The 15,909-nt window shown below is 36.2% G+C and overlaps 1 protein-coding gene across 1 annotated transcript in view; it reads left to right on the forward strand.

Moving 5' to 3' along the window:
* The window catches only part of MS3_00001285 (uncharacterized protein), a 49,017-nt gene extending 41,588 nt beyond the window's left edge, over nt 1-7,429 (forward strand). The window contains exons 8-9 of the mRNA XM_051208746.1: nt 2,158-2,709; nt 4,139-7,429. Coding sequence (XP_051072638.1) covers nt 2,158-2,709; nt 4,139-4,494 — 908 coding nt within the window. The 3' untranslated portion in view covers nt 4,495-7,429. The remainder of the gene's footprint in view (nt 1-2,157; nt 2,710-4,138) is intronic.
* The last annotated feature ends 8,480 nt before the right edge of the window (nt 7,430-15,909 follow it).

The raw sequence follows: 15,909 nt of genomic DNA on the forward strand, positions 1-15,909 counted from the left end.
CCCACAAACCCTAATTGGTCATTATTATTATTACAATCGTTTCTGAAATAAGTAATGTACATATTAATCGATACTCAAACTCTTTGTTAGGAATGTATTTTGAATATATATATGCTAGCCACTGCTGAGTTCCATTTATGAGATGAGATGAGAAAGCATTACCTCCGTTAATGTCATAGAAAAGTTAATTCATCATTGTAATTCCTGATAGTTTACAAAAATTTACATCAGAAATTCACAGCTACTAAGAAGAACAATGTTTGTTTGTTTTTTCTTAATGGGTTGAATTACTCGATTTTCAAACACTATTTCTTTTCCGGTGACTGAATGCTTACCTTCAAAACGATAAGTATATATGTTCAAGTTTGCTTGATAAGTTGTAATAAATTGATTAACTCGTTATCCGATTGATATTTGTTTATTTAACATGATTTTAATAACGGCTATCAGAATTACAACTAACCACTCAATTATAATTAACGTAAAGCCTGAGACAACTGTGTATATTGGTCCAAGTTCCCATACATAATTAGCACAACGTGATGAAATTAACCAAGTGAATGACAAAGAAATCGAAATGCTAAGTTGAAAAGACTAAGCGTTGACAATAACGATCAATTTAAAAAGAGGCCCTTTCAGCTAACTAACTGTCTGTCTATAGTTTCAAATCTTTACATCCATCTATCATAGTTTACAGTCAAGTTCAAATTCATGGTATTCATGATTGATTCAATTATTGTTGACCTAAAAATCAATTCACATCAACTATAATTTTAAATCAATGAGTTTATTATTTGTGTGTATCATCAATGCATTGTAATATCAAAATGTATGTTTATTCATTGAATTATATGGGTCAAATCTATACATCTCTCTATCATTGATTCATGCGTTCCACGTGTTGTAATTTATTCCAGATAATTTTGTTGTATACGCTATTTACTTGTTATTAATGATGGAATTGTTGAGAAAATGATCTTTAGGAAATTACGGGGTTCTTTTTACAACTTCGTGGATTGGTTGAAGTTAGACATTAACACCGTTGGATGCCGGCTCAGTGGTCTAGTGGTTAAGTGCTCGCGCGCGAAGCCAGTAGGTCCTGGGTTCGAGCCCCGCGTGGTGCGGGGTCGTGGATGCGCACTGCTGAGGAGTCCCATACTAGGACGAAACGGCCGTCCAGTGCTTCCAGGTTTTCAATGGTGGTCTAGCTTCAACTGACTCATGATTTCAATCTATGAAAATTTCTAAAATCTCCACAAACCCCTTCTGAAAATAATAAACTGTTTGTTTTTTTCGGTCGAGTTAAAAAAAACAGATCTCATTTTTATATCGGTTTGTAATCTCTTCATACATTAGTGTATGTTTGTTAATAAATATTTATAAGGATTTGTATTTACCGTCATTGATGTCAACGTCTTCACTTGATGATCAGTTTTTACTGACATTCGTGCATCCTGAAAGGAATGCCTTAATATTACTATTTCGTTATAAGTTGCGCATATACTATTAACGACTGATCAGTTGCAGTCTTTAACATCAGTAACGGGAAAATACCAACCCTTTCAAATAAAATTAACATTATATGACTGAATTATGATGAAATTCCACTGTACATTTACCGTGAATTCTTTATTTTAGTCCATGTCTTATGGAATTGTACTCAATTCAATTTATTATCCTACAATCGAAGTATCATATTAAGAACAGTTTATGTCACAGACTAACTTTAGCTAGACATCCACTTCGTTTCAGTATGTACACACCCAAAATCTCACGAACTATGGATCATCAAACATCGTAGCTGCCACGTTATCTTTTGTCACAATAGTCTGTCCTTCTCACTTCAGTCACTTAACGATATTGCATAACTATCATCCATTGCCTTCAGCGGTGCACCTTTCTCTAATCTTAGTGTTATTCAACTCTGCCAGTTATGTTAGTACCTGAACTTTTTATTTTTGGAAAGCATATTGGTCATTAGCATCATTCTGATCTTCAAAGTATTAGATTTGTGGATAATCCTATGTTGGTTATAACTGACTGTTTGTTAAACATCATGAGAAGCCTCCACAATATAAAGCCTCTCACCGTTTTTCTCAGTTACTATGTTCTTTGATATTCATAATAGTCCAATCGTCTTTTTCTCTTTTTCACCAGCATGCATGCAACTGATCATAGTGAATTTAGTTTATTGGTTAGCAAACGATCATAAACCTCGTTCATTACCAACATCAAACTCTACATCTAAACTTCCCGATACTACTACCACTATTACTACTGCTTCTACCGCTGCTGTTCCTCCTACTATTAATACTACTGATATTCCCAATATCACTAACGATCCCCCTGAAAATTCATTTTCATCAACAGTATCAGATATATCTAAAGACTGTACAGTACAAGTGAAAAAAATAAACAAATCTGTTCCATTGGATGAGAAAATGGATTATTATTATTCGAATTTCCCAGAATTTCATTTATTAAATAATTTAACAAAACCAATGGATAATAATAATAATAATAATAATAATAACGATTCAATTTCTTCAAAACCAACTAACATTAATGACGATAGTGTAGATGATATGATTCGAAAACGTAATACAAATGTTTACAAGCTAATTTATAATTTAGCTATAAAGCTCAGAATGTTAAACCTGGATCCAGTGGAACTGGGTTGTTTAAAATTGATTTTACTATTGAATCCAGGTAAGCTTTTTCATCGTATTTCGCTCCCGTTCTGTAATTTTTGGGGGAAGAGGACTGTTTATTTTGTTCAGAGTATTCTGGTAGCGGAGGGGGTGGGGTTCGTCAAACAAAATATAACTTGCTTGTTCAACATTGAGCATAAAAAATCGAATCCGAAGTAACGGTAAAAGTTATATGATACTAATAATTGCTTTATTCATATCATATGTTTAGCGCAATATAGGATCTTCAGCATGCGGTATTTAATCATGATTGCCAAGTACTGGAAGTTGGTTTGTTCTCTCATACAGTAGGCTGTTGCTGATGGTATCCGGCTAACAGACACTGTATATATATTCATTGCGTATTCCTAGCTGCGGACTGCCTTGATACTCGACGATGGCTGGTGTTGGAGTAGTTCGGAAAATATCTAGAGGCGGCCAAACCAAGACATAGCATCAGTCTATGAAGACACAAACCATTGGACTGATCCATGTAGTTAGATACCAGACTACCTAGTTAATTTGTTATCGCAACCAATTATTAGAGACATCGGGTCACAATCGTTTGTAATGACTCAGGTTTATTCACTTTTTTCCCTTAAACCTTAGGCTTCTAAATCTCTCGTAAAAATTTTTCATTTCACTAATTAAAATTTTCCCGAATCGTGTCTTCGATACCTAGTCTTTTCTATTAACATTAATACTGTTACTACATCTTCTACTCTTTGATTTCCACTAACAATTTCATCTCGCTGTACTTATAGGTTGTGGCAAAGGACCAATGTACAGATGTACCAGATTCCACGTTGTTTATGGCTGTAAAGCGAACTCCTCATTAACGAACTTTCGTATTGATTGATCCGATTAAGTGTAGATATAACAAGTTTAATTCATAAGGATTTGCTTATTTTTTTAGGTAGATGGTCCAAAATTTTAATCCGACTACCTATGCATTTATATATCGACGAAATATTGTTCGCATATTCATAAGAGATTACTGCATAGGTAATACCAGGTAAATTCATACTATTCACTTGTTGACAGTCAATGATTGGAAAGATGAACTCCTTTCTACTAATATAAAAATTACATTTTGCTTCTATATTGTCTCTGTGTGACTGAAATAACTTTCGATATGGGGTTGTGGAGATTGTTAAATTTCATTAAAATTATGGATCGATCTGAGTTAGGTTACTATTGACTACCTTCAAGCACTAGATGCTTTCATTCTTAAGTTGAACACTAACCATTAAACCATCACTCCAAATCTACATAAGTAATACTCTTGTTCAGACTATACCTCATTACATAATCATGCTTCATATAACATCGAAATTACTACTATGTCATTTTTTAGTAATAAATATACTTTTTATCATTCATAACATTTAAACATTATACTCTCACTTTTGTTTCTCTTTGTTTTATTCATTTACACTTGTATGCAGATTCTCTGACTTGTCTTAATAATATTCGTTCATCAATTGAATTGTTACGTGATCAAGTTTACGCTGGCCTAGAATATTATTGTAATCAAGTTTGGCCAAATGCTCCACATGGACGAATGGGACGTTTATTACTGAAATTATCCAATTTTCAATCAGTTGCTGCACATATTGAAAAGTTAACATGTTCTAATGAGTTAAATCATCTGTTAAATAATTTAGAATCTATATTTTCATATTTATCTGTGAAAAAAGTAGACTCTTCAAATTTTATCAGTACTACTACTACTACAACGACGATGACGACGTCGTCTACAACTACCAGTAGTAATAATAGTATTCATCTAGAATTTTCATAAAATAAATTTATATATAATAAAATAATCAAATCACCGAATTTTAACTGATTAGCCAATCTATCTGCCTATCTACCTTCACAGCTTGTATTCACGGAAAATTCTCTTCGTATGAATTATGTACAAAAGCATAAAACATGTGAAAACGACTGAATTAGCCTTGTTTATGAATTCATCATTGTTTTGTTCATTTTAATTTTTGCACATACACATATTCATATATATTTCAAGTGAATACTTAATTGGTCTTTATTATTATTATTATTATTATTATTATTATTATTATTTTAAAGAGTTTAGTTCCTGTTTGTTATTACCTGTGTTTTGTTTCTTCCTCTCTGTCTTGATTTTTTTTCTCTTCCCTGCTTAAATGTCATCATCTCACGCCTACCCTTGTGTATGATTATTTCTTAACTTCTCCTGCGAAAAGTAAACAAATTTTTAAGAAACAAAACTATTCCATTGTTTTTTTCCTGCATGACATAATTGAAATGAGTGAATGCTGTGTTTGTTTATGTATGCGTCTGTGTGTGTATGTGTACAGAATGATATTCCTTCAATTTTAAAGCTTCCTTGTATAACTTTATATCTTCAAAAAACAAAAGTTTTTAAGCGTTGGAACAAGAAAAATAAACATCTTTTGTGTATTTTGGCTGTGGTTTAACCTGTTTTTCTTTTATATGCGATTTTTACGCTTTTTTCTTATATGGGAAGGGGGCAGCAGCAAATTAGCTTATAATTCATTCAAGTATTCTAATATGTAGATTCAATTTTTTTCTATTATATATTTCAATAGTTATACCTTGCTATGATCATTCTCAGGTAATGATGAAACTTTCAATTGGGAAAATTTTTATAATTATTTACAGCTATTTTATTCCTTCATTGTTTGAATTTCTTTTTATTAATTATATTACTCTCTTAGGTATTTAACAATATTTGACAGATCAGGAGGGAAGGGGTTTGGTAGTTGTTTTTCTTATTGTATGTACTGTGTATATTGTTTTCCATGCCTTTACTTTGATGGCGAGGGGCATTATTACGCCACCACTTTTTCTCCCTCCACACTTTTAACTAATTCATATATATGTAACAATGTAGTGGTTTCCACTTACTTGCCTACCTCTTATAATTTACAGTATTTATTTTTCTTGCTATCCATATACCAATTATATGACTGGGATGTATGTGTACTAAATATTGTAAAGATTTGCGAAGAGGGGAGAGGCGGTATAAAAAATACCGGTGGTTTTGACAGTGATTCTTCAGTAAAAATGTTGTAAATTGTCGCTGCGTTAATGTTACATTGAAATCTGTCCCTATTTTTCTATACTAAATGTCTTAGTTATAAAATATATTATATCTGTTTATATTAAACAATTAGTGGTGGATTACTACACTTTTATGCTGCGATATATGTATATTTCTCAGGTATTCGGTTTAGTTGTTGTAACTTATTCTCTCCTCATCTTCCTCGTATTTTATTTATCTTACCATTTAACCGTCAATCCGTTGTATGTATTTTGATAAATACAACCGGTTCATTTAATATTCTGTTTTGTTTGTTTGTTTTTCTAGAAAAAATAAAAACAATAACGTTTCCCTGTGTCTTTTTCCTAGTTCTATATTGATTATTTAATTATTTACACACATTTTTTAAAAAAAAGAAAATCTATATACCTCATAGACAGTATTTCGTGTCAGGAGTATATACATGTGTGTATCTGACATAAATAGCCTCTTTTGCTTGTATTTTATGTAAAAGATTTAGGGTTTCTTTTTATCTCTATTTATATATAATAATGTATTACCCCAGTTTATTCATTCATCCCATTCACACACCCCAGCTTATGCTGTGTATATTTTATTTTTAAATTTGTTTTTTCTCCTTTTTTTCTATGCCTTTTTATGGTATTTTTTGGTGTTGGTGGTAGTGTTGACTCTTCAGATGTTTAGTGAATATGATTAAAAGAAATGTAAACTGTTCATTGATATGAAATGAATACATTGTGAAAAAAGAAGCTTGAATGACACATTCACAATAATTTTGTTTATTATTTACTAATTATCATTACTACTTAATAACAATGTTATTTCTGAGTTTTTGTTGTTATTGTTGTCTCTTTTTCGGATTTGAACTCTGAGTGATAACGACAGTTATAATATATAAATATACATATATATATATTATAGTAATTAATAATAACTATTTGTTCTTTTTTTTCGATTAATTTACGATCTGTATTTATCAGTCAATGTGTTTGTCTTAGATTATATTGATTGAAGTTTTATTTCTTTACTCTTGACGATAAGTTTTGTGAGTACAACCATAAATCCTAAAATGCTTATTGATTGGTTTAAGTATTATCAAAATAATATCCTCAATATATCTAGGTGGATACTTTTGTTTCTCCTAAATTTGTAAAGACATAGCAAGCTCAAAAACAAACTATATCGGTTTGTAATCACGTTCAATAGCTTGAATCTAAACTAGTGATAGCGTGATTACTAAAACTCATTGTTATTTGTGGAGAAGGCTCCGGGTTAACTGAGGGAAGCTCTGAAACAACCGAAGACATTTGCATAGAATATTCGTTTGGAGGAACATTGCGGAATCTCAACATGCAGCTTCCCGATTGGACGAGTGCTAAAAACCACTGCATGCAGATTGCATGGCTGTAATGATGATTTCGTTCTTACTGAAAACTATAAATACCTGAATGTTTTGTACTATATTTGACACTAATTAGAATAAGGTTTTTTCCCACCCGTCTTCTGTCTTCTAACATGCGACTTGGAGGGTTCAAGCGTCCGAGTGCTAAAGTTGTGCACTGTATCTCAAGAATCCGAGTTTTAGTTATAACATCATTGAAAAATTAATCACTACAAATGTTACTGACTCTTATTATCGATCAATCATAACAGACTATACGATTTCTCTTAATTAGCGGGCGACAGCTTTGAGGATGAGGAAGGTGTAAAAGGTCGTTTAATAACACGGGGGCGCGTTTGTATAATAAGTGTGAACAAGTTGTTTTAATGGTATTCGGTGTGTTTGTTTCACTCTTGTTAAAAAAAAAATGGAAATCAACCATCATTGTCAAGTGTTATAGGGGTTTTGCATTACTTGGTCATTTTATTGGCTAGTACTGATATAGCCTATTAAAGCAACGTTTTCCCTTCCTCAGTATTTATTTGTCTCAATCTTGGTGTTAGCATGCACTGCAGATGTTTTTTTGCGTTTATCCTTTGGTCAGTTGGTCATAAACAATGTTGAACCTGGTACATGTACATTGATTCAAGCTGTCATAGCATATCAACATAGCGAGACAAGTTTCTTAAGACAAGTCCCAAAGTATTAACAGTATCAGCGATAGTAGAAAAGACTATATGATTTAACAAGACAGAATGAATTCACGGGATTAAAAGTACAATATAATTTTAAAACTCGAAATGTAAGACAAAAATTAAGTGCATATATGCCATTGTGACTGAATATGAGCCATTTCATTCCATATCTCTAATCACTAGTTACAATAATCTCTTTGACCCCTGCTACTTAGTAAGCATTTGCCAACATAACTTAGGTAGACAATCAGTGACTTCATGAATTGATCATAACTTGACAATGCAATTGGAAAGCCATTATTAGTTGTCGTGGGAAACTGGAATGTTTTTTGTTCTAGTTTAAATCTCATCAGCAATCGCTCAGAAATTCACTATGCAATGAATTTAAAACCTGCAGCTCTCACAAAAAGCATAATTTGTTTTAGACCAATGGTTTACATTTCTGAAACCAGTCAATTTCCAACATAACGCACCCAGTGTCCATTCACACTGGTGATATGTTTCATTAGTGTAATGACTGAATATCACTTATTGTTTTTTGATTCAGAACTTTTTTGTACAAAGGCAAAAACAAATTAATACAGGATCGGTGTATACAAAAGTGGACTAGAATCCAACCTATCAAAGCATTGTATTGAATAAACGAAAGCTAGAAATACCATTTATAAGATTCAAAATTGATGCTATTTAATTAACTTAGTGTTACAGCTTGATTTCTGTTTAAGTTATTGAATGTCCATTTACGTGACTGTTTCATAGAATGCGTTGATTGATTTGAAATCTGGTTGAATAATTCTTGTTCTCAAAGTATCCTGATGGAGCATATGTACAATCAAGTTATGTATTATGATCAATAGAAAATTCGAATGGTTCAATATGACACTGATAATTTCGTCACAAGAAAAAAATATTGGTGTAATGAATAAGCAGAATTATTTATTTATTTCAACACACATAGATATTGGTTCAAAGAGGCACCAAATACATATGCGCCACACAAATCTCATTCGATATGTGTGCGGGCTGTGATACTGCCCGGGTGCCCAAACCGAAGCAGGTGGTTTTCTTAGGGGGCCACACCCCGAGCCTTCGCCTGAAGGTCTAATCCACAAGGCAGTGGAGCATCGTTAGGAGATGCAGTCCCATGGAAGCCAGTGACCAACAATTGGTTCATACGTCAGTTGCTCCCGCAGGATAGTGGAGCCCATGTGCTCCATTGGTTTGGAACCCGGTTAAAGCACCAGACATTCGCTTTTCGTCCTCTCATTTTCGTAAACGACACCCCCGCCACGAGAAGACAGTGAGTAGGACTTCCCTGGCAGAGGCTATATACGCGTGGCCATGTGAGAGCATTTGGAGAAGGAGAGCGGACTCTCCCCACTCTCGGCCGTACCAGGGCATTTGGGGGCAGTGAATATCAAGCGATACAACTCATAAGAACATGAATAAGATACATTTAATTCAATTAAGAGGTATATTCCACTCGTTATACAATTTGAAATTGATAAACATAACAAGATTACCATTGATTTTTATTCTGATTTATGTTTGATAACATCTCCAGCCGATAAATTGCACTACAGCGTGTTTATCTAGAGAGTTATGACGATCAAATTGATGCGAATCCGATTCAATGATCATTGATTATGAGGCACCATATAGTGAGCTAACCACTTCTCTGCTTTTCTTCATTCAATTCCAGAATCTACAAATAAAGGTTCTGGGATGATAGGCGTAAATGTAATAAAGCCATTGAATCTACCATTTATGGAGGATAATACTTCTTGGATTACCATCTCTACCATCACTTCATACAGCTTGTTAGATGTAAAAATTAATTGATCCATGTTATCACCGAAATCGAGAGTTTATCTGAACTGACCAGAGGAATTTTCCGAACTTTCATATGTTGGAAATGCAAGGTTGTAAAAGTACAACATAGTAGAACTTCTCGATAACTGAACTAACCTGACAGTATTAAAATTGTATTAGATTGACTTCATAGTTCTTATCCTACTTAAGTTGAATTCATTTGGTACGTCTGTACGAGTAGAGATTCACAGATTTTCCTAATATATTCAATGGCTTAATATATATGGAGTGAATCAATGAATAAACAACGATAAAAGTTTCTGGTGATATTATTAGAAATAGTTCATATTATGATAGTACTTAGTACTTGGAAAGTGAGTACGATTTAAGAATCTTGTATGTCTTCTCACATTAAGATCATATTACCGGCGTCATATAAGAAACCCATACAAATGAAGTTTTTTTATATACTATTGGTTATTCTTTCTTCATATCCAATAAACCTTATTTATGAATGTATTTATCAAATAAGAGTTTGTTAAGTTTAGTTGTTAACTATTTAAATACGATTTAGTTAAAAAAGAATAGGTCGCTATAACACGGTTTATTGAGGAAAACACCCAACTGTGTCACAAGATAAACCCTCACTTGGAATCCTCAAGACCAAAGAACACATTACGTCGAGAAATGGAGACAGACATAAGAAGAATGAATAACAATTGGATAGAACTAGAAAGTAAGGTTCAGGACAGAGTGAATTGGAGAATGGTGGTCGGAGGTCTATGCTCCATTGGGAGTAATATGCGCAAGTAAGTAAGTAACTAAGTAATAACACGGTTTGATACAGTATTTATCTGCTAAGTTGTAAATATCTAACTGTTGAATAATATTTTACTATCTTCAGAATGGGTTTTGTGGAGATTTTAGAAATTTCACAGATTGAAATCATGAGTCAGTTGAAGCTAGACCACCATTGGAAACCTGGAAGCACTGGACGGCCGTTTCGTCCTAGTATGGGACTCCTCAGCAGTGCGCATCCACGATCCCGCACCACGCGGGGCTCGAACCCAGGACCTACTGGCTTCGCGCGCGAGCACTTAACCACTAGACCACTGAGCCGGCATCCAACGGTGTTAATGTCTAACTTCAACCAATCCACGAAGTTGCGCCACCGTACACCATTGTCTTCAGTGAGTTCCTATCTCACAACAGACCTGGTTGAACTCCACTGGTAACGGCTTCTCACTAGAACTTCGGGAGTTTTTCCTGAAGTCAGTCACTAGTGAGCAGTTGATTATTATCAGAATGGGTTTTGTGGAGATTTTAGAAATTTCACAGATTGAAATCATGAGTCTAAAATCTCCACAAAACCCATTCTGATAATAATCAACTGCTCACTAGTGACTGACTTCAGGAAAAACTCCCGAAGTCCTAGTGAGAAGCCGTTACCAGTGGAGTTCAACCAGGTCTGTTGTGAGATTTTACTATCTATTTACTATGTCATTCATATGTATATATCAACTTTTCCATTTTTGTGATTCGTCATGAGTTTGTTCTTTTTTTTTTAAAAAAAAGAAACTTATTATCTTTTTCTTAATAGAGAATATTCATCAATTTAGATTCAATAATTACACTTATCTAAAACAATCAATTAAATGCTTATTAGTTTATGGAAGAATTTATATGGACACTGTTATATTCAAAACTAGAATTACAAAGAGCTAACACTGAACTCATTGATTGTAATGTTATGTAAATATTTGTCTTTTATATAACTTCATTAAGTGCTTTTGAAAAGAAAAGTAAAACAACAACAACAACAGCACATTTAAAGCAGATGAATGATTATCTACTTTACAGTTTAACTTAAGAGAATAATTTAAAACATGATGTCTATATTCTTTTTAATGATAAATATCATTTCAAATAAATATCTTAGTGCTTACTTACTTACTTACGCATGTTACTCCCAATAGAGCATAGGCCTCCGACCACCATTCTCCAATTCACTCTGTCCTGAACCTTACTTTCTAGTTCTATCCAATTGTTATTCATTCTTCTTATGTCTATTTCCATTTCTCGACGTAATGTGTTCTTTCATCGTCCTCTTCTCTTTTGGTCTTGAGGATTTCAAGTCAGGGTTTGTCTTGTGACGCAGTTGGAAATATTTTAGTAGATTTCCAAAATATTGATTTAAATAATCAGTGATGTTGTGGATGCGGAGGAATAGACCAATAATTATCATGTTAAGTCCAATGGTGTCCTTGGACTTTAAATGGACATTTCCTATTGGTCGGTATCTGTTCACTTGTTGAATATTGTACAAAATGTTGTTTTCTATTTTATGGTACGATGTGGTATGCTTGATTGGTATATAAACAAAGTATGTTTGAAATATAATGATTCATATCTCTGAGGCTGTGACTTGTGTTCTGGACTCAAGTGACTGGGCTAGACAGGGAAGCGAGACCAATGGAGACTCTAGGCCGTCCGTACGTGTTTACGTGTCACTGTAATCGGTCGATAAGTACGCTGCTCTCTAATTTTCCAGTCAAGGACACAACAACTAGCACAGGGTAAAAATCGACCGCAACTTAAAGTCATAACAAGTGATAACATGCATCATGAATTGGTTGCTTAAAAATACGAAAATTATGAACAACGGTATCGTATTTGCTTTCCAATCTTTATTAATAACCACTGTTGAACATGTGGAATTGAATACAAGATTCACAATAAACATTAATACTGAATTATCGAATATTAATTCGGATATTCAATTTTTCGCTCATACCCAGTGTCGATTATGTGTAGTTACCTAATACTTTCAAGGACTTGTAGGACAATCAGAGAAATTGCTGAAAATATGACTTGAAGATTTCTTAATATACCCTGATGCGACACGTTCACATCAATAATGTAGTCACTGTGTTCAGTATCCCGACCGAAGCTGCTACCTTGACGCGGTAGTCGGGCTTGCCTATCGTGATCACCCAACCGAGCTATATTGGCTGGAACACATGTTCCTGTAGGTTCTACCATGCGAGGCAGATCGATTGGTGAACGGTAAGACTAAAAGCAGCAACTCAAGGTCTGAGGGCGAAGTCGTACTGCTGACTGTAGAGGGCTGTGACAGCAGTGAGGTGTTTCCCTCAGACAACCAGCATCTGCAGCGATGCTGCCTTCCCACAAGGAGGGGTGGGGTTAGAAAAGGTCGACCCTAAAAATGTCACACCTCACCTTACCTCACGGATTTCCGTCTCCGGCGGTAAGGCCCTTTGAAGGACGGAGCTAACACGTCAAAAACCTTCCACAAAAAGGCCGTGCGCGACCGGCCTCAAGCAGTTGTCCCTTGGGCTCTGCGGTCACGCTCCCAGGTCGTCAAGACCAACACTAATCCAATTTCCTTTTCAGGTTCCTCAAGAAATACCCTTCCACGGTGTGGGCAGCCGGGAAGTGACACCAGCCCTCATACCCGTAACGGCACACGAGACCAAGTTGGTCACATTCAAATCCTTCCTACAACTCCTAATACATCTCTCATCTCCATGACTAACCCTCCTCATGTCTCTTTATCACCTCGCACCGCTAGGGCAAACGATTCGAGTACGCGGAACGCTATTCCTGGTCTCCTGAAACCACGCTCTAAACTACACGTTGGAGCTTTTAACGTACGAACACTGTGCCAAATAGGACAGCAGGCTTCCTTAGCTAGGACTTTAGAATCCTGTGCCATCGATGTGTGCTGCGTCTCCGAAACGCGCATACAGGATCTGAATAGCGTCATTCATTTGACCTCACCATGCCAAAATAAAGAACCGACTCGATTCACACTTCGTGTATCTGTTCCTTGCAAATACTAACGTTAAGCATAAGGAAAAACATCTTTTAACATGGCGCCCCCCTAATTCGTCCCAACGTTGGACCCAAATAGATCACATCGCTATCGGCTACCGATGGAGGGGCTCGATAGAAGACTGTCGCTCATTCTGGAGCACATGCTTAAATTCAGATCATGCTCTAGTACGAGCACGTATCTGTCTGCGTCTTACTGGATGTAGGAAAGACGCTGCAAGTAAACCTCTTAGGGGCCTACTTAATGATAGTCAAGCTAAGAGTATATTTCAGGTACAACTAGGAAAACAGTTAGGCAGCCATGTATGTGATGCCCACCCCGATGCAGCATGGAATGATATCCGAAAAGCTGTGGAAACAGCAGTGATATCTGCTAGTAAGGTAAACCAGAAGGTTAGGGAGAACACTGGATCTCAGCAGCATCTATCGCACTGATAGATGCTCGGAAACTCATTCCACCTGGCTCTGAACATAACGAAGAGCGGAGTCAGCTTAAGCGCAAGCTGACAAGAAGTCTACGCAATGATCGCGAACAGTGGTGGGTAGCGAAAGCAAGAGAGATGGAAAAGGCAGCGGTAATAGGTAATAGCAGACAATTGTCCAGACTCGTTAAGGAAACCGGTATTAGGAAACCGACTGTTAGCGAAACAATCTCAGAGAAAGATGGACATATTATTCATTCTCAATCCAGGAGATTGGATCGATGGGCAGAACACTTTAGGGTCAGTTCAACTGGCCTTCAGCCACACTTCGGTTTCCCACGATCTCTAGTCAACCTGAATGGCAAGTTAATGTAGGTCCTCCATCCCTTTACGAAGTTGAAAAAGCCATAAGAAATCTGAAACGAGGGAGAGCAGCAGGCCCTGACAGGTTTACTCCTGAGATTTTTAAGGATGGTAGTCCAGTATTAACAATGAGATTAACCGAGGTCTTAGGTAGAATTTGGGAACTGGACGTAATCCCATCTGACTGGTCTCAATCACTGATTGTGCCAGTCTATAAGAAAGGACAAAAGTCCTCTTGTGACAATCACAGAGGAATCAGTTTGACAAATATAGTGTCTAAAATATTAGCTTCAATAATACTTCGACGCCTAATCAAAGCTCGTGAAGAGCAGATTAGAGAAAACCAGGCCGGTTTTCGACCTGGACGTGGTTGTATAGATCAGATATTCACACTACGTCAGGTTCTAGAACACAGACACACATTCAGACGCCCCACAATCGTAGTATTTCTCGACCTTAAGGCGGCATTCGACTCTGTTGATCGTGAGGTTCTATGGCAGTGTTTGTCACTGAAAGGAGTACCAAAGAAGTACATTAACCTTATAAAGGCTCTCTACTCGAACACAACTGGTAGAGTGAGAGCTTATGGCGAACTGTCATCAGAATCGATTACGTCAAGTGGTGTTCGTCAGGGCTGTCCACTCTCCCCATTCTTGTTCAACTTTGTGGTCGACGTACTTTTAGAGATAACACTCTCCTCATCTAAATTTACAGGGGTTGAACTTCTACCGGGAGGTTCACTTGTTGACTTAGAATATGCAGATGACATAGTTTTATTTGGTGAAGACGCTGACAAAATGCAGAGTCTTCTGGCCACTGTAAGCAACAATGCAAACATGTTCGGGATGCGATTCTCTCCCTCGAAATGCAAAATGTTGCTTCAGGATTGGGTTACATCGACACCCGAACTAGTGATAGGGAGTGAAGTAGTTGAGTGTGTCGACCGCTTCACTTATCTTGGAAGTCTCATCAGCCCTTGTGGTTTGGTGTGTGACGAAATCTCAGCACGGATACAGAAGGCTCGACTAGCTTTTGCCAACTTGCGTCATTTATGGCGTAGGCGAGATATCCGTCTATCAACCAAAGGACGTGTTTACTGCTCAGCAGTTCGTTCCGTCCTACTTTATGGCAGTGAAACATGGCCGGTAAGAGTAGAGGATATTCGTAGGTTACTAGTATTCGATCATAGGTGTCTTCGAAACATTGCTCGTATATCATGGGACCATCGAGTAAGTAACACAGTTGTTAGGAAACGGGTACTAGGTAAGGATGGCAAATCAATTGATGAAGTAGTGAAACTTCATCAATTGAGATGGCTGGGACACGTGTTACGTATACCCAACGACCGACTACCTCGACGTGCTATGTTCAGTGGTATAGGAGTAGGTTGGAAGAAAGCTAGGGGCGGCCAGACCAAAACATGGCACGAGTCCATGAAGTCACTGACAAGTGGACTGAGTCATGTTGGTAGGTGTAGACTACCTGGTTGGGGACCGCGAGATGATAGCAACCGATGGTTAAAGACCCTGAATGACATGACTCAAAATCGTTTGCAATGGCGCAGGTGCATACACTCTTTGTGTTCTCCCAAATTTTGATCTCCTTATTCCTCCTTGTC

This window comes from Schistosoma haematobium, chromosome ZW (genome assembly GCF_000699445.3).
Source record: "Schistosoma haematobium chromosome ZW, whole genome shotgun sequence".
NCBI lineage: Eukaryota > Metazoa > Platyhelminthes > Trematoda > Strigeidida > Schistosomatidae > Schistosoma > Schistosoma haematobium.